Source organism: Paramormyrops kingsleyae, chromosome 3 (genome assembly GCF_048594095.1).
Source record: "Paramormyrops kingsleyae isolate MSU_618 chromosome 3, PKINGS_0.4, whole genome shotgun sequence".
In the NCBI taxonomy this organism is placed as follows: domain Eukaryota; kingdom Metazoa; phylum Chordata; class Actinopteri; order Osteoglossiformes; family Mormyridae; genus Paramormyrops; species Paramormyrops kingsleyae.
Window position 1 is genome coordinate 26,848,329 of NC_132799.1, and position 23,553 is coordinate 26,871,881.

The window sequence follows — 23,553 nt, forward strand, 5'->3', positions numbered from 1 at the left end:
GGAAGCCTCTCAGTTAAAAGGCTGTCCTCCTGTCTCCATCAGGGCGGCACTGCGCTCGCCTCTCTGCTTCCGCAAGCACTGCATTCGATACACACAAATTACACTGCATGCCGCCAGTATCGTGCCACCTACATTCTAAGGGCACTGCATACCATGAACTCTAAGAACACCTAAACACACTAAATGTTGTGTAAAGCTTTATATACCGTAGTATATCATTTTTGTACAGTCATGTGAAAAAGAAAGTACATCTTTCAAATCCAAGGTTTTATATATCTGGACATAATAAAAAAAAATCATCTGGTCCATAGCAGGTCGTAAGTACAACCTCAGATGAAGAACAACACATGACATGTTACACTGTGTCATTATTTATTTAACAAAAAGCAGAAGCTGTGTGTGAAAAATTAAGTATACCCCTACTGCTAGCGCTTCCATAGAAATAAGTAGCGACCAGCTGCTAATCAAATGCACTTAACTGATCATCAGCAAGTGTGACCCCCTCTGTAAAAGCAGAGATTTTGGCAGTTTGCTGGTCTGGAGCACTCAGGTGTGTGTTACCACAATGCCAGGGAGGAACGACATCCGCAATGGTCTTAGAGAAGCAGTAGTTGCTGCCCATCAATCTGGGAAAGGTTATAAGGCCATTTCCAAACAATTTGTCGATCATTCTACAGTGAGAAAGATTATTCACAAGTGGAAAACATTCAACATAGTGGCCAATCTTCCCAGTAGTGGACGTCCCAGCAAATTCACCCCAAGGGCGGACCGTACGATGCTCAGAGAAACTGCAAAAAAACCCAAGAGCTATAAATCTCTATAAGACTCTATAAGTCTCAGTTAGCATGTTAAATGTTAAAGTTCATGACGGTACAATTAGAAAAAGACTGAACAGGTATGGCATGTTTGGATGGGTTGCCAGGAGAAAGCCTCTTCTCTCTACAAAGAACATGGCAGCTCCGCATAGATTTGCAAAGAACAATGTCCAGACGGACCAAAGTGGGGATGTTTGGCCATATTGCACACGAACACCTTTGGGGAAAACCAAACGCTGCATATCAGCACAAACGCCTGATACTGGCTGTCAAGCATAGTGGTGGAGGGGTGATGATTTTGGTTTGATTTGCAGCCACAGGACCTGAGAATCTTGCAGTCATTGAGTCAACCATGAACTCCTCTGTATACCAAAGAATTGTAGAGTCAAATGTGAGGCAATTTGTCCGGCAGCTACAGCTTGGCCGAAATTGGGACATGCAACAGGACAGTTACCCAAGCGCACCAGCAAATTTACAACAGAATGACTAAAAAATAATGAAGGTTGCAGTGGCCCAGAAAAAATCCAGGCCTCAACCCGACTGAAATGCTGTGGCGGGACCTTAAGAGAGCTGTGCATGAACGAATGCCCTCGAACCTCAATGAACTGGAGCGACATTGTAAAGAAGAGGGGGCCAATTAAATACCTGCACAAGGATGTGAGAGACCAATGAAGTCACACAGAAAACGAATACGAAAGTTATTGCTGCTAATGGTGGTTCTACAAGCTACTGAATCATGGGGGGTATTTAGTTTGTCACACGTGGCTTCTCCATTTTGGCTTCATTTTTGTTAAATAAACAACGATACAGTGGAATACAGTGTTGTGCATTCTACAGGATGCTAAGCATGCTATACAGCAATATGCTATATAACGGTGAATATGCTATATGGAGCGTATTCTGCATAATGCTAAGTTAGTCATATGCTAATCTGTTCTATGATGCTCAGTATACGACTTGTTGAGTACCTTACAAACTGAATAATACTGTTATTATTATGTGTGCAGGCTGGTACAATATGTGTGGAATATTCTGTGCATAAAGTATGCCAAGTACTAAGTAAACAGAATACACACCCAGTCAGGCTCCGTAACCAACAATGTGGCATTAAATGCAACAGACCTGTCAGGCCTGGTCCTGGCCACAGTTCTGCCGTTGGTAAATCACAGGAAAACTGTGTCACTTTTCCAGTTCAGCGTGTACTGGCATTTTTTTTTCTAAGTGACTCTGTGTTTCGGTCCCATGTTCGGCTTCATGGACTGTGGCTATGTCCAGTTTTCATGTAGGTAGTTATTTTTTGTCATGTCAAATGTCCTTTGCTAATAAAGACGCAGAAGGCAGTGAGGCACTTTTCAGGATGTACCTTAATGGGTCAAAACCGGCTTACATACGGCTTGGTTCCTGTACGGCAGTGGAAAAGCACTAATATTAAGCCCCCAACCCAGAGCAATCCAATTATGTTCTAAATCTTTCAGGGTCCCTTTCACCCAGGGGCCCTTGGAGTTGTCCTGACTCCCCCGCCCTTTACGGCGCCCTGATGACTGTGATTCAGTTTGTCAGACAGACTTTCCCTCTTTCCAAGCGACTGTCAGGCTACTCGGAGCTACCGATGAATGCTGAGGGGTTACATACGTGTCCCCGGTCCCCATGCCAGGGCAGGGTTGCCACGCTGGGACTAGTGCCTCGGTGTGCCATGTGACCGGAAGCCAGCGGGGGAGGGGCTCCGTTTGAGCACAATGGCCACAGCGCCCCCACAGACCCCACAGGCTCCTGGGCTTCCTGGCAAGACCTGCTGCTCTGGTCCTACATAATAAAGGCCCCCAGTGCGCATGTTAAAGCACGGCCTCTGGCCCCTCCCTCAGCATCCTGCTGCTTTATTGCCCCCAGCATGACTCCGTGCTGGATTTATGGTGGGTGGCCGGACAGCGGCCGGCAGGAGGGCGGAGCTGCGAGGTCACTCTGCATTAGTGACTTTCTCCACCAACCGTTTGCAGCATTTCCGTGCATTTCAGGAACTGAACCTGACAAAGTCACATGCTTGATGCATCTGCTTTATCTCCCCCCCCCCCCTCTCTGTCTGTCTGTCTGTCCATCAATCCCCACCCCCACCCTCCACTGTCAAATTAACACAAAACACTTAGTGTGGAGATTATCTGTCAGGTATGTCCCAAAGCCCCTGATGTAGCCTCAGGTGTGAATCGAACAGTCTCCCTCTTGATAACTTGTTCTACCTGAAATAGCACCCTTCCCTCCCTAACCCCTTCTGTCCTAGCCACCCCCCCCCCCCCTTCCCAGCCCATGTGATCGCAATGCCGTTCCTTCTTCCTGAGAAACAGCGGTGCTGTAAATCCACGGGCTGTAATGACAGCTGTCTGGCCGGATTCTGCAGCAACGTGAGGCGTGAGAGCTGTTTTCCTCAAACCTTGGCTCTGTTTCACCAATGACGTACTTGGTTTTTTACCAAAGAATAATAATAAAAAAAAATTCTCCACTCAGCATTCAAACGCTCATTCTTTGCCTTCCCATTCTTTTCTTTTTTTTTGCTTGCGCTTCCAGATTTGGGTTGTGGTTTCTGCTCTGAGACTCCATCAGGGTTCATATGGAACCTTCACCTTCCTGCTCTACAGGAATGACTCTCTAATCAGTTACTAGCAGCACAATTCTGTCACCATCATGTAATTCAACATCCAAACACCAGTGGTGTTTATTTGCTGTTTTATCCCAGTTTATGCATTAGTTGCATCCCGTTTCGTATCGCATGTGGCCAGTACCGCGCAGAGACGAGGATGACAGGGATGCCAGAAGTGTTCACCCGAATCTCTGAACACCGCAGGACCTGAGCACACTAATATGGTCATATAATAACACTAATAAGTTAAGCCTCAGCTTCATAAATAAATGGTCACCCAGCATTCAGCTACCCGGCGCCGCTGAGAAGGCATCCTTCACCGACGCTTCCTCGTCGCCAGTGTCTCCCGGCGGACCTGACTTTCCTGTGCCGCGTGCCGGTCTTTCCGGCGTGCCCCTGTAATAGTGACACCCGGGGCGAGCTCCGACTTGCTTGCTATGGATTTCCCATGGAATGCACACCCCCGATCCAGCCAGCGTTGTGTGACTTTTAATAAGCAGTGATTACTGTGGGGTTTTTTTTTTAATCCTTCTACCTGGGTGTGGGAACTGATCCTGTCGGTACACTGTTACTGTCAGGTCAGTTGAGCCCCAGCCCCCCCGTAAGTGAATCTTCTGTGTAGAACTTGTTTCTCCACTATTCTACTTTGTATCGGTACAGGGCTGCACTAGGGAGTCCTGTGCCTCTATGAACAACGGTAAAAAAAAAAGGGAAAGGAGGATGAATAATCGAGGTGCTATGCAGCGTTTGGCAGACAGGCCAGCTTGCAAAACAGACGGTCCCCCGCAAAAAGTTGCTAGCAGTGACGACGCCGCTCGAAAAGCTAAACCTATGGTTGGAGACACGGGTTCATGGTATGTTCTCACACTGGGTCAAGTTGGCAGAACTTCTAAAGTCAAAGTCTAGAGTTGCCCATAGATGGCATTGGTATTAAGAAAATAATGTATTAATAAATTTTGTTTTGATGCAAAACAGGATAGGGGAGGGGGGGGTGAAAGTGGGTGTTGAACAATAGCAAAGAGTGTTCGAAAGTGCACTGTCAGGGTTCTTATTCGGTAGAACATTTCGGTAGAACATTATGTGTCATATAGATAACGTTTGCCGATATCTTCAACCGGCATGTTGAATTTCAAAGCTTATCTACAGCGTTTAATCTCTGACAGAAGAACTGGGTATACTGGGTATAGTTTATCTGCCTGGAATTCTGGACAGGTCAGGAAGTCCTTGATGTTGATGAGGGTTCAGTAGTGTCACCTAACTCCTAGAAAGGACAGGGTTAGAGAGACATGTGGTCAAGCAGGGCGTTTGTGTGACCCTGCCAGGACATTTCAGGACATTTCAGAAACAGTGGATTTTGAAGAGACTCCTGAAAATTTCTGGTCTCATGTTGAATATGAATGATGAATATGAAACTCGGCGGGAGGGTAGGCTGCACGGAATTAGCTACAGAATGCACTCTGTCACTTTCATTGTTACCCATTTGCCTTAATTAAAATTCATATAGTGAGTTCTGCATTGTTGTGCATGGTCATGAATGCATGTAGTGATATTCATCAACGTGAGAAGTGGCCTTTGAAAGCTCAGTGAAGTACTTCCAAAACTCAAGCTGTATTCTAGTGGATACACGCATTTTTCAATCGGTGTCATATGGGATCGGATAGGTTAACACAGATTTGTAATTTATGCTTGAACTAATGGTAAGGACCAGTAAATGCATTTTGAAAATGAGTTGTATTTTTTCTAATGGGATCGTTTTTACTGAAAAGACTTCTGAAGTAAGTTACGTAATGATATGCAGGCATTCTCTGTAATTTTATCAAATTCAAAGCGATCTCTTGAAGCTTAATGATTTAAACAATTATGTAAAAAGGTGTGTGTCGCGTCCGTACATTTTGTTTTTTTCTTTCTGAATAACATAAAGCAGAAAATTGCTTAATAAGTATGTTGGGATTCTCAGAACCAAGATAAGACAGTGAGCTGTGCAGGTGCAGCCAAGCATGGAAAGTTCTACTGTCTATAAATGACTCCACCAGCCTCATATATCTCCTCATCTTCTCCGCTACATGCGACGTGTCTTTAGCCCCCCCAGGCTGATTGGGCACCGACATGGTTCCTCATCCATTCCCTCTTCTGTTTCTTGGGGGAATGACATGCCCCCGTTTGACGACGTGCTAGAACCCGCCCGGTGAGCGATGATGAAAGAGCATGTTAGAAACTGATTGGTTCCACACAGTTGGATTATTATTTTCTCATTAGTCTAAATTCGCTGTTTAAGAACACAGGTGTCACTGGAAAAAGGATGGAAGGGAAAACCTGCATCTGATTGATTTCTGAAGGGTGTGTGTTTCCCTCTGCGTGGCGGCGTACGGGGAACAGTGGGCTGTGTGTTACAATGTATCTGATATATGGCATCTAATTTAACTTTCATTGTTTCCATGTTCTGGAGGCTTTGGCGGCCAGCTGACCTTGGACCCCGAGGTCTTTCTTCCCCTACTTGTTCCTCTCCTGTCTTCTGGCTTTTTCTTGTGCACTAGTGCTGTGTGTGTTTGTATAGGTGAGGCAGTTTGTGGCAGTTGTTGGAAACGACACTTTATGAAAATAAATTGAACTGGACTATAGAAGTTACAGACCAGGGCTGCTCTTCAGTCATTTCACATGGGTTTTTCCTTGTTCTACTTTTTTTATATTCTTCCTTTTTCTTTTCCATTCCCTCTTCTTTTGGACCATGCATCTTTCAATGTGCCCACTTCAACTGTGTGTCTGACTCTGACTGTGCCCTGTTCAGGGAATCACTGGATTGGTATCCAGTCTTTTAGAAGAAAATGGTTCCTTTCTTGCTTAAGTCCTGGTGAGCTTGTGAAAGATGGGGCTCGTGAATCAGGACTTCACAGATAGAGCCGGACTTCACAGACGGAGCCAGACTTCACAGATGGAGCATGCAGTTGAGGCTTAGTCTGGGCCCATGTTTGTGAGGAAGACGTTTTATAACCCCTACCTGGTCTTGTGCCCGAACGCAGCAACAAAACCCAGGTGACCGATGATTGTCATGATGCAAATCATGCCTCCGGAAGTTTCCCTTCAACTCTCCTGTAACTCTTGCAGTCTGCTACAAGGACAAGGATCGAGAAACCTCCCCCCCCCTCCAGTCCCACAGGCATGTGGGGTCAGTCAGAATGCCAAGTAAACATGTACAGGACAGCGTCCCCGGGGATTCAAGCAGGTATGGGCTCGCTTAAGCAGGTAGAAGATCCAGAGACCTTCAAGATGCAGGTCAGAAGGTCTAATAAAGCTCTAAGGGTGGTCTAATTAAGTTTAACGTTCTCTAAATAGTGCAGCTATGGCGTTACAGTGGACTGCATAGCAGGTTGAAGTCCAGTGACCTCTAATTAGAAAGTTAAATGCTTTGGATTGCGAGGAAACGCATGTCTTATGTCAGATTGTGTGTGTTATATTCCGCTAGCAGTTTTATGGATGCCGTTTGATGTCACAGCTAACAGGGAACATGCAATTTTCTTGCGTGTTTGTCCAGTCCATCCATGTTAACATGCCTTTTCGAGTTTCTTCAGTCATACCTTGTGTGTCAGTTGCCCCTCCGCACCACACAAACATTCCCTCACGCACTGACAGGCTGTATGCATGCTGCTGAAACGCATGCTAGGAGCCCCAGAGGCCTGCCGGCAGATCTCTCTCTTTTGCACTTTCCCGCCTTCATCATTGTTTTTCTGTTTTTTTTTCCTAGCAGGTGGTCACCGTGGGGACGGGCGAGCTCCTCCGTAGTTGGCTGTTGTTGTCACATGTGCAGAGCAGGAGACTGGGCTCCGCCAGAGAAGCCGCTCTCATACTTCCCCTCTTCTCCGGGCCTCCTGTTTGGTGACAGTTGATGTATTGTGGTTATTTAAATTTCTTATATTACATCTTGGTTGAGTTGTCCTTGGCTATGTTTAGATGGTGGTTCTTCGCACCAGGAAACAGGGCCAAGGTGTAGAGCAGAAACCACCATTCAGCGCGCCAAAGGCACACCTGTGCCCTGCGGCTCAGCTGACTGTCGCTTCCCGCCAGCACACCTGCCCGGGTTTGACGATCTCGCCCCACTCTCTGCATCTCACCTCGTATGACGCTGTATCCCGCGAGTCTGCAGAGCCCCCGGTCTCCTGAATCCCGCCGTTTCCATGGTTGCAAGGTTACTGTTTCGTGTTTCCCATGCTGCCAAGAAGTAGCTAGACAGCTAGGCTGAGCTTCCAATGAAAGCCCAGGTACAAATGTATTCAGTTCTGGAGCAGGAGCTGTACAATGTGTTATAAACATAGCAATAACCTAATAAGTAAATTCCATGATGAGAAGTGCAGAAATGACTCAGTTGAATTATCTGTAGGTTTTATCCAGAGTATATTTCTGCTCGGGAAATTAGGGTCCTTGGAGCAATTGAGTATTGGGGCATTGCTCAAAAGCCCAATGGTGAAAGCACCCATCTGACCCTGGGATTTGAACCAATGACCTCATAGAATTAAAACAATCCCCTGGTATGGAGTTAACGGTATAGGCCTTGTCTTGTCCATCTAATTTCACGACTGCAAAGCATACCATTGTCCCACACGGTTGTCTTTTTGTTTTTTTCTTGATAATTTTCAGCAGAGAGTCAGAAGGGTGAGCAGAGTCTTTGGTGTGGAGGGGTCACAGTCCAGCATTACCCCGCATCAAGCATGTAGCTTAGTGCAGTCGTATTCTTAAGTAATGAGGGGACGGAATGAGAGGACGAGAGATGGGAAAAAAGCAGGGTCCTTGAGCACTATCAGCAAACAGCTGTTGCGAGAGTGATGAGGTCAAGGGCTGCAGGAACGTCTTGGGTGTTGTGGGGGTTGGGGGTGTGGTCTGAGACTGTGGGAACGGCAAGAGAAAAATGCCCACAGAATAACTCCTTCGTGGCCTGGGAATACCTGAGCGGAATGCTGCAGTAGCTCCCCTCTGTGATGTCCTGCGGATGGCTTTTGATGGGAGCACAAAAGGTTAATGGCGAAGTCGAAAGGGCTGCTTTAGATATACGCTGACGACAAAGGGTGGAGGTTAAGGAAAGGTAAATGAATACCAGGCTGGGGGTTCCCCGCTGGAGGTTCTCCTGGGACGGTTTTCCACAGACATGTTGTGTAGCTCAGTGAAACAGGATTTGGCCCCGTTCAGATTTTCCACATTTTTTGAATATTTTCAGCAGTGAATGTGGGTCTTTATGCGGGGCCCTTACAAAAAAGAACCTAGAAGAAGAACCTAGCGATCCAAAAGCCTCTCCTGGTTTAACTGGTCTCTGTGTTCATGACTTCACCATCAGAAAAGCACCAGGTTAAAAATGGGACCTATGGAATCTATCCAAGGTGAATCCATTGTCCTCTAGACTGATAGTCATTTGACAGAGACCACCTGGAAGATCCTTGAGCTCTCTGGAGAAAAGTCCATATAAACAGATGAATGAGATATGATCATTTTTTTTGGGCGGGGAGAAGTGCGTCTGTTAGGATCCCATTGTGTCTGCAGACCACCAGACCCTTAATGACAAACTGAGAACCTTGGTTGTGCTGGTTGTGTTACCATGGTTTGGAGCTGCTTTGCATCTCAGTTGGGTCTTGCACCAGGAAAACAATTTCAAACATATGCAAGTCTGTAAAACAATGGCTGAAAAACAAGAAATGCAGTAAGCCAATGTGCAGTCCTATTCGACATAGCAATGTGTAGCAGTTCCATGAGCAGTTCATTATGGACATCCCTCAGATGTTACTGAAATGAGCAGTTTGTGGTGGACATCCCTCAGATGTTCCTGAAATGAGCAGTTTGTAATGGACATCCTTCAGATTTTACTGCCAAAGTTTGTCTTGGAGGAATCTGCCAGATTCTAAACTGTAAGTGACGCAGCCATTAACTGAATCTCAAGAGGCTGTTACTTTTTCACTGTTAATTATGTTGTTTGTGAAGTTAATTAAATGTCTATCGAAATGTGACTCAGATTGCCTTGGTGTATCACTACGACCAAAAATGTAGAAATTTTTGTATTTTTCAGGTATTCAGTGTTAGAACCAAATGGTTATTGTAGAACCATAAAACATTATTCAGTAAATCTTGTCCCCTAGGTTTAGAGGGGCACAATGTGGGGGAGGAGGGGAATTTTGTTTTTTATTGAGTTTTATTACTGAAATAACAGAACCATGGTTAAAGTAAATGCTTAGGAGAAGCTTAAGCAAACGTATAACGAAAAGACAGTCAAGTACTCAAAAAGCAAACGTATAACGAAAAGACAATCAAGTACTCAAAAAGCAAACGTATAACAAAAAGACAATCAAGTACTCAAAAAGCAAACATATAACAAAAAGACAGTCAAGTACTCAAAAAGCAAACGTATAACGAAAAGACAGCCAAGTACTCAAAAAGCAAACATATAGTGAAAAGACAGTCAAGTACTCAAAAAGCAAACATATAATGAAAATACAGTCAAGTACTAACAAAGCAAACCTATAATGAAAAGACAGTCAAGTACTCAAAAAGCAAACATATAACAAAAAGACAGTCAAGTACTCAAAAAGCAAACGTATAACGAAAAGACAGCCAAGTACTCAAAAAGCAAACATATAGTGAAAAGACAGTCAAGTACTCAAAAAGCAAACATATAATGAAAATACAGTCAAGTACTCACAAAGCAAACCTATAATGAAAAGACATTCAAGTACTCACAAAGCAAACGTATAATGAAAAGACAGTCAAGTACTCAAAAAGCAAACATATATAACGAAAAGACAATGAAGTACTCAAAAAAGCAAAATAGGTTGCCATCATACATTTGACTTTTAAGGAGTTTTTCAAAAATGAGAAGAAACCAAAAAGCAAATATCTAGAGTACTGAGGAAACAAAACAAAATTGTCATGGCAACGTGCAGCTAAGCCAAGTAGAATGAAGTGGACTCTGGGAAGACAGGCAGCTTTAATGTCTTTGGTTCGGCGTCCCTGCAGTTCTGAGCATTTCATCCAAATGTTTGCCTGGTTTGGAACAGTCAAGCCCTTAGCTGTGGATTACAGTCTGTAACAATGCACTTCATGCAGTGTTTGGCTGTGTTTGCCCATGCAATGTGTTTGGCCCATAAATACTGTGGACTACAATGCCACTAAAATACTGAAATTTAATTTTGGAGTAACCATTGAAATAATTTTGTAAATAAATAAAGAATGAAGGAATGGGGATAAAATAAATGAAGATATAATTCGGGAAAAAATGGACACCTGTGTACATGAGGAGAATTCAGCAGCAAACTTGCTAGAGTTTTAGAAATGTTGGATTGTGGGGCTGGTGCAGGGCTGTGGGACGAGAGACCTGGAATAGGCACTGGAATGGGAGTCCAAGGTTTGGCTTAGCTCCATTTCCGGAAAGTCCGTGAAACAGGTCAGGCAAAGGCACCGAATGCTGTTTGCCTTCATCAATGGCACCACTGCGGTTGATATCTACCCTTAAATTTGTTTATGAGGCGACAGTTAATTCGATGCCATCTTGGGGGTTATGTTGGGACACCCAGTGATGCATTGCATCTGTGCCATTGGTGGATGGAGGGGGTTTTGACTCTTGTTATTGTTCAACTGTAACATCTGCAGTTGCTCCTTATTCCAGGTATAAATGAACATAGTCGCCGTTTAGGACTGTGGAGAGGCTTCCACTGAAGGACTGACCTGCAGACTGCCACGTTTAGGACTGTGGAGAGGCTTCCACTGAAGGACTGACCTGCAGACTGCCACGTTTAGGACTGTGGAGAGGCTTCCACTGAAGGACTGACCTGCAGACTGCCACGTTTAGGACTGTGGAGAGGCTTCCACTGAAGGACTGACCTGCAGACTGCCACGTTTAGGACTGTGGAGAGGCTTCCACTGAAGGACTGACCTGCAGACTGCCACGTTTAGGACTGTGGAGAGGCTTCCACTGAAGGACTGACCTGCAGACTGCCACGTTTAGGACTGTGGAGAGGCTTCCACTGAAGGACTGACCTGCAGACTGCCACGTTTAGGACTGTGGAGAGGCTTCCACTGAAGGACTGACCTGCAGACTGCCACGTTTAGGACTGTGGAGAGGCTTCCACTGAAGGACTGACCTGCAGACTGCCACGTTTAGGACTGTGGAGAGGCTTCCACTGAAGGACTGACCTGCAGACTGCCACGTTTAGGACTGTGGAGAGGCTTCCACTGAAGGACTGACCTGCAGACTGCCACGTTTAGGACTGTGGAGAGGCTTCCACTGAAGGACTGACCTGCAGACTGCCACGTTTAGGACTGTGGAGAGGCTTCCACTGAAGGACTGACCTGCAGACTGCCACGTTTAGGACTGTGGAGAGGCTTCCACTGAAGGACTGACCTGCAGACTGCCACGTTTAGGACTGTGGAGAGGCTTCCACTGAAGGACTGACCTGCAGACTGCCACGTTTAGGACTGTGGAGAGGCTTCCACTGAAGGACTGACCTGCAGACTGCCACGTTTAGGACTGTGGAGAGGCTTCCACTGAAGGACTGACCTGCAGACTGCCACGTTTAGGACTGTGGAGAGGCTTCCACTGAAGGACTGACCTGCAGACTGCCACGTTTAGGACTGTGGAGAGGCTTCCACTGAAGGACTGACCTGCAGACTGCCACGTTTAGGACTGTGGAGAGGCTTCCACTGAAGGACTGACCTGCAGACTGCCACGTTTAGGACTGTGGAGAGGCTTCCACTGAAGGACTGACCTGCAGACTGCCACGTTTAGGACTGTGGAGAGGCTTCCACTGAAGGACTGACCTGCAGACTGCCACGTTTAGGACTGTGGAGAGGCTTCCACTGAAGGACTGACCTGCAGACTGCCACGTTTAGGACTGTGGAGAGGCTTCCACTGAAGGACTGACCTGCAGACTGCCACGTTTAGGAGATGCTAAGATAAGGGCATCATCCAAAGTCACACCGAACCGTGTGTGACATCTGCTCCACATGTTGAATAGATGGACACCCTACAGTTGGTTGCAACAATGGCGATCTTTGCCTCCAAAAATAATCTATCAGGATACACTGATAAAGTTAAAGAAACAGATTCTGATATCTGGGGTTTTTTTCTTTTTCCCCAAGTTGAAACATTTAACATTTTGAGAGGTTTCAAGTTCTAATGTGCTTTAATTTTTAACGTTTTTAATACTTTTCGCTCATTCTGGAAATGCAAACATCTCGTCATAATTCCATTACTTAAATGTTGTTATTTTTTAATTATTGCAGCACCATACTCTGTATTATACCAATATCATATTTAAAATTGTTTTCAGTTACACTATGAAGGCTAAAATAACTTGCAATTAACAGCAACATCTGTGCCTGCTGTGTTGATCAGAAACAGAGGGACAGCTTCATCTGATAATCTTCACGTTTGTGGAAATTCACTTAGTGTAAAGACAGTTCTGGCTCTTGTTTTGTGGTAACTGTGCAAACTGCATGTTTCAAAAGCAAATAAGCAAACATGTATATTAGAAAACTGTAAAGTAAAAAAGCATTCTTAAATAATAATAATGAAAATTAAAAATTATTTATATGATATATTTAATCATTTGTAAAATATTCAGAATTTGGAATAAGAAGAGTGTGCATTAAATTGCAGTAGCGGTGAGAGCACATTGCTGTAGATTAATACAGATTAATTTATATATGCTGAGCACCTTAAATACATGGGACTGCATGAACCAGTCATTTCTTGTCCACTATAGGCACTGATGGAACAAAAGCTGCAACCGAACTGCATAACTGTGAGAAAGTCTGGAGGTTTTTGTTATTTTTTGTGGTTAAAACTATTCTCTCATTTTATCCTGTGCATCGGTGAACTAATTTTTCCCTGCAGCTGTTCCAGGGCTGGTTTGCAGGTGTGATGCGGCACACACCGTGCCTATTTTAAAGAAAAAGCATTAATGCGGCTGTCAGCTCACTATAATTGGGGCATTACATTTGCTTTTTGCTTAAATTTAAATAGTGACTTTTGAAATTTTATGTACAACCACAGCCTGATACTTATTACACATTTCTACCAAAATCACAATAGTTTCATGCTGACCAGCTATACTGTTATTTGAAAAGAAAAACCTGACAACATTAATAAATATTTGTGATTAAAATTATTACATTATTCTCATGCATTTTTAGAGTTTTAGTCTTTAAAATGCACTTTAACATAGGTTTTATGAATATTTTCAATAGAAAACTAGAAATTTCTTGTTATTAAATGGAGAACAGAAAAAAACACAGCAGCAAGTATTTTTTATATAAATTTATATTTGAATACGTGAGCTTTTCAGTTCACAGCATGCACGTCCAGTTATTCATTTGAAAAGCCGTTTTTCAATTCTCCGTTTCTTGCCATTATAATACATCTTCGTCTCTCTCGTTTTCTCTCACACGCAGCCAGGCTTAATTGAGGGCATACGCCCAGTGTCAGTTTTACTTAATGGGGGACACTCCTATTCCATTTTAAAAATGTTTATATACACATTTTATAACGATGATGTGAAATTAGGGAGTGGCATTTACAATACGATCTAAGTGTACTGAGCTATTTTTGGTTATCAGACAGTAGTAGCAAATGTAGTACAGTTACACTATGAAGTTTTAAATTACGAGAACAGTCTGGGGTAAATCCCAAAAACGATTAATTTAATCTCTCGGTTGTATTTTTCACTCACATCTTCTTTGTAATCCGTTATGCCCGCAGACATTACAGGAAATTTATGCGCGCATATGTAACAAAGTTTAAATGTTTAGTAAGTTGCAGTGTACAGTAAATGAGCAATATTGTGATCTTATGCACTGCTGAATTTCCCCTTTACTGAATTGCCAGCCACCGACGCTCAGAATTAATCATGACGTAATTAATCCGCGAAAATGCCGCATGTTCTTTGTCTTTTTTGTTTTCCCTGAACTAGACAACTTTAGGTATTACAGCAATATAAGCAGACGTAAAATGACCGGATATATCATTGTTATCTAGTGATACTGCATTTGGTTAGTGTATGTGTAGAATAAACCGGTGCACTGAAAAAAGTCTTTTATTTTTTTTACAATTTTATTTTGCACCACATCTGTTCTTCTTACTTTGTTAAAATGACGCCGTGTCATTCAACCCGAGATGTCCATATATGAAATAGATGCGCTCAATTTTTTTCCCGTTTTTGTTGGAGGCGTAACATATGGCACACTTTTTTCTGTGACTCTTAAAACATCTGTTGTCCCAGAAATGTCATTAAATATGAAAAAACGCCAATTCAAAGCCCCCGGCGCGTCCATTAAAAGTACCCTACAACAACAGGACAGATTCGAGCGTCTGCTTTTGTATGAAGAATGACTTACACGCGCGTCTTAAAACTTTAATGCACTTCTGAATAAAAAACTCGTGACTTCGTTCAATAAGGATTTTCAAAATGAAATAAATGGCTTCCAACTTCACTGTTTGTTCTGTTCATACAGTAACCACGTGTGCAGGAAACGCCCGTGTTTGGTTTCTAAGAACTGGACAAAATGAACGTGCCTGTTGCATTCATGTTATTAGATGCATAGCCATATTTACTATGGAATGGATCGAAATGGATCAGGTTTACGGAATTTTAAGTGGCACTTACGATTTTTATATTTTTGCGTGCTTTGGCGGAAAGGGTGGGCGTTTGAGGCAATCTGCTTTTGAGCTATCTATAGACAACCTGTACAGCAACTAGCGAGAAAGTTCATTGAAACAAGTGGGCAACTTTCTTGTAAACATATCCGACAACTAGCTCCAAAAAATCCCAGGAAATGTTTTGATATGCAAATTAAATCGGATAAACTGTTAAGTATTGTAAGGTACTATATGTTTTAGTTGCGTTTGCAACCCATTTATTGCCTGTAAATTTTCAAATTCCGGCGGTGCTATTATTTTGAATATGTCAATTTTCTTATAGTGTCCCATCCAAAAAAGGTATAAAAACCTTGTATGTATATCGTTCTGCCTGGTTAATTGTCAGATGTCAGTAAATAAGGGGGCGGAGTGGTAATTTTACGTATCTACACTGTAATTCCTAGTACAAACTGGCATTTCAGATATCTCTAATTCCATTCTTACCAGTACACATGAGCATTTGAGACGTTCGTAATTCAGTTCTTAATAGCAGGAATGACGTCACTTTTCCCATTCATATGTACTGCGGTTTTCATTTGAGATGGCAGCAATTCCATTTCAGATATCTCAAATGCAAATTCTAGATACGCAATTTGAAATTACATTGGTACTAGTAACAATTCTCTTTTTTGATGTCTGCAATAGAATTATTACAAGTCAAAATGTCTGTTTTAGATATCCAAAATGCAAACTGGTTTAAGATATCTATAATGTACTTATAGACCTCAGTTTCAGCAGATAACCACAATTAATTTATAATATAGATAAATGGGGAAAGTGACGTCATTCATACCAGTAAGAAGTTAATTAGCCTACAGATGACCGAAATGCTAATTTTAACTCGATCGTAAGAATTGAATGAGGGATATCTGAAAGGTCAGTTTGTACTGGTAAGAATTACAATGCAGATATCCAAAATTATACTATCCCGCCTACTTATGTGATGTTAAAACGGCCACTTAAATTTGTTAAAGATTTGAAGATATGTTAAACAGAAATTTACCTGTGAGAGTCTAAGTTAAAGATATCTTCAAATACAGTAAGAACAGTTTTGGATATCTCTAAATTTCATTAGGACGCGTAAAATGCAATTCTTACTAGTAGAAACAGAATTCAGGATATGTAAAATACAATTACAGATAGGAAATATATGTGTTTAATGTTAGAACGGCTTGCCATACTCCTTTGCTTATATAGTGTGTAATGTATTTGATATCTTTGGAGTTTATTGATTGGCGGAGAGGGGGCCGTCCTGCGGCACAGGAGTAACAGCTTGTAGAGGCGCTGAAGAGAAATCTGCCCAGTAACAATCAGCATGGACTCCATTGGCCTCAGCAGTGCGCAGCAGATCTATTGGCCGCCAGGGGAAGGAAACTATCTAGAAAAAAATCGACATTTTACACTCGTATCTGTTGCGGAAAGGTTCGGTCACTTGTGTTGATGGCGAGCGACAGCTCTGATCGTGGTCTTTGCACTTAAAGTAGGCGGGACAGACTGCTTGCGAACTGACAGGGGCCTGACTACACTATTTGTTTGACAAACATGTTAATCGATAATTAAAAAACTGTGCACGACAGCGCGTGCACTACGTTTGGTATTTAAGCGTTCTGCTTTTAAGTAGGCCTATGTGTAATTGATGTTAGCACATTTTAATGGGATATTGTTATTTATGTAGGCGTTTACTTTTTTTGACGCTTTGGAGAATACACTCATGGATTACTGTTGAAACGTTGAAAGGCTTGGTATAACAAATGGTCAGCCCGGTACTTCTCTGATCATTTCTGATGAAACTTTCAGCTGTAAGTTTTTAATGCACGGCCCCTGTGTTCCCTTACTAACGCAGACGAGTGTCTGAGTCTTTTCTCGGAGCTGCGTATTCTAGAAAACGATGTTCCTCTGACCGCAGGTTGCTATATAAAACATAGGTTTGGTTAGAACTCTTTGTGCTGGGGGTGGTAAAAACCTAAGTAGGAACTTAAGCGGGCATAGCATGGTCATGTCAGAATGTCCTTTAATCAGCAGATGCCTTATGATGTCACAAGTAAGTATAATGGAGAATAGGGTTGATGGAAAAAAATGGGGTATCATCAGATATGTGCGTACTTGAAAGCAGTTTTCACGCTTCCACCATTCTATAACTTGTCAGTGTAGGGAAATCCCCACCCCCACTTCAAACAGACATACATATAAACCCTGAAATTCAGAAGTCCGCTGTTTTCGGTGCAGATAGCCTAAATCGTGCACATGGCAGCGCGTATGTGATTCCTTTATGACTCTTTTGTTAAATTATACTGTAATGCAGACTGTTCCCAGTGAATACATAACTTTACTCCAATGTCGTGTATGTACGCATTTGCTGTATCTGTGTGTGTGTGTGTGTGTGTGTGTGGGGGGGGGGGGTGCCTGAGGGTGGTCGCAGTTAAAAGTAATATTTATACACCGCGGAAAAATTCATAGTTGCACAAGACGTATGGTATTCTGGGTCTGCATTAATGCACTAAATCATAATATGGACGAATATGAATTGGAGTTGCGAGACGTCTGATGTGTGCGCGCGGTGTTTGGCAAACTGCTCTGCGTAATAAGCTTACGTCACTTTTTCGGGGACCTCATATGAAGTCCGAGAGCGCAGAAGAAAGTTCAGAAGGGGAGGCAGGACTACCTTGGATAGCCCTGCAGTCTCACTTATGGTTCTAAAAAGCCTGCGCTTCCAGCTTTCGTATTCTTTTTCCAGTTGTTGTTATATACTTCAAGACTGATTGTATTTGACAAGGAAATAACCGAGACAAACATGGAACTTCTTTGCCTCGAGGTGGACAATATCATAAGAGCCAGTCCCGATCCGAACCTTCTTTACGATGACAGGGTTTTACAGAGCCTGTTAACCATTGAGGAAAGGTTTATACCCCAATACTCGTATTTTAAATGCGTACAGAGGGACATTCAGCCATATATGAGGCGGATGGTTGCAACTTGGATGCTGGAGGTTTGTACCGATAGTACTTTTAAATATACTTGCTCTGCTTTCCTTTCCTTTAAAGCATTACAAACTAACTTTTCTCGCTCATTCGGCTAGACTTACTGTATTTCACCTCGTGGAAAAACCGAATGCCTTTCAGCCAGATCGCAACTACACGTTGCCGATGTCGTGTTTCTGTGGTAATTATTTCAGATTTCGGAAGTCATGCTTGTGTCTCAGATAACGTGGAAATGGTGAGAATCGTTCAAGTAAACGGTGTGTGCGTTTTTAGACAACTGCTACCTTGCAAAAAAGAGATTTAATTGTTAAATATAATGTCCATGCACACGTATGCGGCGCCTCCATTCTATAATGTAGGCTAATCCTAACGCCATGTTGGCTTCTTAGGCTGTGGTAGTGATTGTACTAAGACTAAATGGTCTCTTAAAACGTATTAACAGGCATTCTAAGAATCAGTTTTGAACAAAATAGCATTTATACAACAAAACCTAGTTAAACTGGATTCTGGAACCGTAATATGTGTCTTACATTTTCTTTTACAAAGTGACCGTTCACGGAAGAGACAGGGCCGAAGTATTCTTCCACTTTCTGTGCACGAATCTGTCTCCAAAGAATTAAATTCGTTAATTGAAAACCCCTTGGACATTTCCAGTTGTGAACGGTCGGAAAATAAAGTAGACAATTTAAGCTTTATTTTCATGTTTAAATTGTTCACTTAAATTCTTCGTGAGACTAAAAATAATTTTTCAAAATAATTTCTTTTAGATCGGAGGTGACGTAGTCGTCTGAAACGGATAACCAGTCACTTTTAATTTGTGTATTTTTTACGTAAAACCTAGGTTTACATTCGTATCAATTGTCGGGAATGATGTTAAAAGGTCTGAAGAACATTTTAAGGTAAAAATCTCGCTCCTAGATAATTTTTTTATATTTTTAAATATTTTATGAAAATATGACGGATTTAAAAAGGTTCCCTTACAGTGCTGCCTGCTTTTTGGCTGGGTGATTGTGACTTGAATTCTGTTCCTAGTGAATCAACTGATGGAATGCGAGTCTTTTGACATTTTGTGTTTAATACGATTTCTAGCTCAAAAAATCTTTTGTAAACTGAATTATATTAGGCTGGATAGAGCAAGTTCAGTAGGCTACATATGTTGTGGTTTTTATAGCATGCCCGCAACTTCGTTTCTTTCACCTTTTTCTTTGGTGTTTTAATAAAAGCTTTGAAGTCGTTTAATATGAATATGGTTTATGTGTTTAACCCTTAAAAAAATCCTGTCGAGGCGGAACGTGCCACTTTGCATTGCATTTAATGCACTGGTGCCTTTCCGCAGGTTTGCGAAGAGCAGAAGTGCGAAGAGGAAGTCTTTCCTTTGGCGATGAACTACTTGGACAGATATTTATCCGTGCAGGCGACGAAAAAGTGTCATCTGCAGCTGCTGGGAGCGGTGTGCATGTTCCTTGCGTCAAAATTAAAAGAGACGCGTCCATTAACCGCAGAAAAACTGTGCATCTACACTGATAATTCCATCAAAACGCAAGAGCTCCTGGTAAGAAACAGCCGTTTCTGCGGGAAAAAAACGAGGTAGACTGAATAATGGTACGGTGATTGTTATATATATTTATTAGAGCAGGATTGATAGTTTATATATCATTTTAAATTAATATATATGGACGGTAATGCAGAGTCAATGTATATTAATGCAAGTCGTGTTCCAAGCTGTTTTAGGATAATTATTATTTATTTTGTAAGAGCGGTATATGGAACCTTTGTCTGTTCTGTGCATCGGTATACGTCTTAAGTAACGCACGGTAAATTGCCATTTAAGAATTGAAGTACATTATTAGCCTGCAACATGCCTGAGACATTGCACACAGTAAATAGGAATCCTATCCCGTGAGTCATTCTTTGTAAAAACAGTCTCTATTGCCACCTAGGGGTAGATATTTGAGGTGGCAGTGAGATGTCTTGAAGACATTGGTTCTGGGGTGTGAAGGTAAAGATATCCATGCAATTAAACAATAATATATGTACTATCTTGATATTAGATAAATTAGTGTTTCTTTGGATTATATGAATTATATGAATATATATGAATTATCTAATGTCTTAAATTAGCAGAAACCCCCTTAAAAGTTAGTTCAAAGTTGGGAACTCTGTACCTGTTGAAGATCCATATATATTAGGCAGCAAAAATAAGTGGATGTTACTGTTGCCACGGCTGGTTTGAGAAGTTGTATGTTTCTCTCAAATAATGTGATGGTTATTGATCTTTAGTTATTGGTCATAGAGCAGAAACCTGGTTAGTTCCTCATGAGTTCCTCCACCCCCATAAAGATGCATCAAAACTGCGGTTCGGACAGTAGAATTCACACCTTCAAATTCCTTATGTGATGGTGATGGTGTGTAATGACGTGTATTTTTTTGTCTGCAGGAAGGGCTTTTCCATTCATTTGTGCTGTATGTACCTTTCTCTTAAGGGTTTTTTTTGCATGTGACAGCTGTGGAAGCAACGATTAACACCAATCATTGTGGGTTTGGGGAGGGGGAGATAGATGGGGTTTTACCCCAGGCAGCTGTACTGCAAGCTGGCAATTCAATGACCCCCCCCCCCCCCCCACTTCTTCCTCAGAAGCCCACCTAGCCATCCCAGTATATCTTCATTCATGAGGGCCTTTAATTTTAGGATCTGTTTAAACTTTGCCTTTTGGCAGCTGGCCGAGGTCTGGATCCGCCTCCCCCCCCCCCAAACCCCACACGATCAGCATAAAACTGTAACCGAGAGTCACAGGAGGGGCCGTCCCCAGGCTTGGGGCGGTTTCATGATCTGCGTATTCACATCGTTGTTTTTCACGGTGCCTCTTTTTGGCCAATCGATTGAGAAAAGGAAATGGCCAGTCAGCTGAGCAAGTCATATCTGCTGCACCCCCCGTTTTTTTTTCTGGTGACAAATTCCTGTAAAAACCACCGACAGCGATGAAAGAATGTGATTATTGCCCCCCCCCCCACTCCGAAGGAGTTACATGACTTGAAAAGATGTGGCTGCTTCTACTGTATATGATTTGCAAGACGGCCGCTTGTTTGAGGCGTCCTCCATAGCTCCCGGCGTGGCAGGGAGATGTAACCTTAGTCAGATAGAGAGAAGGCTTCACTTAGAGCGTGACACGATGGTAATCATAGGAAAGTCTTCCACACTGCCCATATTTACCAGGGTAATGCGGGTATTATATAGTGCTTATGTTCCCCGAGCTGAGCTTTAAATGCTCTGCTGACTGATGGCAGAAGGCGGATGACCTTAAGAAGGCAGTGCCTCAGATGGCGTGGGAAAATCACGGGCAGAGAGACGCTGAGCAGCGGACCGGTCCCCTGCAGGCACATGGCAGGGCCACAGCATGCCAGCTTGCCTCATGGTTTCTTTTCCAGAAAATCATTTATCATTTGTCGGTAAACCACCCAATACCCCCCCCCCCCCCCCCCCCCGTTTTTGCCCTTGTTTCATTTCCCACTTTCATGTCTCATGTGTGACCACACTGTGGCGTCCCATCTTCAGTGACGAGGTAGCGTGTCATCGCACCTATCTTTATGAGCTCAGAGGGACGCTCTCCTGTCCCGTATGTCACTGTCTACAGGTTGGGGGTGGGAAAGACTCACCGTGCATAACACAGGTTGAGGATCAGCAGAATCCAGAGCACTGCCGTAGCAAAATTACCTCCCATTCCTGTAGATCAGGGGTCTCCAACTCCGGTCCTGGTGATCTACTGTCCAGTATGTTTTCTATCCTACTTGGCTTCTGATGAGCCACACCTGGTCCTGGTATTTACCTGAGAACAGGTGTGGCTCATCAGAAGCCGGGTATGATAGAAAACCGACTGGATAGTAGCTCTCCAGGACTGGAGTTGGAGACCCCTGCTGTAGATGCTTGACACCGATTTGAGAAAGCAGGGTCAGCCGGTTCCAGGAGCAGTTGGAGATTAAGGGTCTTGCTCAAGGGCTCAATGGTGAAATCACTCTGCTGACCCTGGGATTGGAACCAGCAACCTTCCAATCACAGATACAGTATTCTAACCCACTGAGTTGCACATCGCCCACCCTGGCTAATCGCTGACCAGGATGCTTGGCATTCCTGTCCGAGTCGTAAGCTTCTAGAGCAGCAGGTCTCACTCAAGTCGCTTGCCAAAACGCACCAAGCATTGTCTAGTCGCTGTGTCACTGGCAGCACGGGCTCCAGGGGCAACAAAAGTGAGAGAACTTCAGACACCAGTGTGAGATGAGCAACAATCACAAGTCAGCTGAGACTCACGAGACGTGATGGTCGGTCATGTTTCCGGATCGACGGATTGTGGTCGGTGTGTGGGCTCCGGAATCATGGTTTGTGGATGTGTTCATCTGTGGTCAGACCCATGCAAAGGCATTTCGGAGTCTTCATCTAAACTGATGGCTATATTATTTCACAGTGGATGGAGTAAAGAATGCATGGATCCCTTTGTGTGACTATTATGACCGAAAGGATGTTCTGATATGGTCATGTCTTTGGCATTAGTATCAAAGTCTGCTTCAGGTTAATTTTAAAGCATTCAAGTAAATAAATGACTGTGATGGCTACAGTAACTGATTGCTAATTGCTAGTTGCTGAGTAATTGTGGGAACATAAACCGAGCTCTGATGTTGCTGAGTCAATGGCTCATCCGCTGCCCAGCTTACAGTAAACGACTCAGATTCCTGTGTTTGGGCCGCCGGGTGTTCTGACTGGGACGTTTGATGGCCTCTGAGTTCTGAAAGGTGACCTCCTAAGGGAAGTCCCATATACCAGAGGAACTCATTGGGTTTCCCCTGCAGATGCGAGGAATAGAGGGAGGGGGGAGCACAGTTTGTTCCGGACGCAAAGCGGTTGTTTATAAGTGGGGGCAAATTTGCCGCTAACAGGAGGGTATCATGATCACAAGCTGGGATGCTAGCGGGCCGCGAGCATAAACACAGGAATGAGGTCAAACCTGTCGCACGCAGACTAGCATCATCAGGACATGAACTGGGAGAATGTGACCATAGGCAGTGTGCACACTGTTAGGAAGACATGAACAAGTTAACGTGACTACAGCCGCAAGAGTGATGACAGTGCATGTCTCCGGTTGGGCCAATGAGGAGAATCACGAGGTACAGGGCTGGGAAGGAAAGAGGATCTTTATTTGGGGGAGCCAGTGTCCTTCTCAGGGAGAACAGCCTTATAGGACACAGTATGGAAACAAAAAGAGAATACTAACCTTTCGGCAGAGTGGAAAGAAACCAAGATGTAAGGGTTGGGGATGAGAAAGTTTGGACTTTATGGGGGACACAGCTTGTGGGGTTTTGGTGGTCAAGGTTTCCTCCAAATTCCTATACAGAACATTCTAGAACATACAGCAATACTCATCCCAGAGAACAGTGAGCAGGTGGAATTTAACAGCACACCAACCCAGTCTAATCCAA

General features: G+C 43.3%; 1 protein-coding gene across 3 annotated transcripts in view; it reads left to right on the plus strand.

Annotated features, from left to right (window-relative positions):
- The window catches only part of LOC111857566 (G1/S-specific cyclin-D2), a 115,164-nt gene that overhangs the window by 79,151 nt on the left and 12,460 nt on the right, over window positions 1–23,553 (plus strand). For 2 of the 3 annotated variants that reach the window (XM_023838574.2, XM_023838582.2), the window contains one exon: window positions 19,424–19,639. In XM_023838574.2, the coding sequence (XP_023694342.1) occupies window positions 19,424–19,639 (216 nt within the window). Of the gene's footprint in view, window positions 1–17,539; window positions 18,096–19,423; window positions 19,640–23,553 lie in introns of those variants that run through there. The other variant, XM_023838566.2, reaches the window with a different exon arrangement.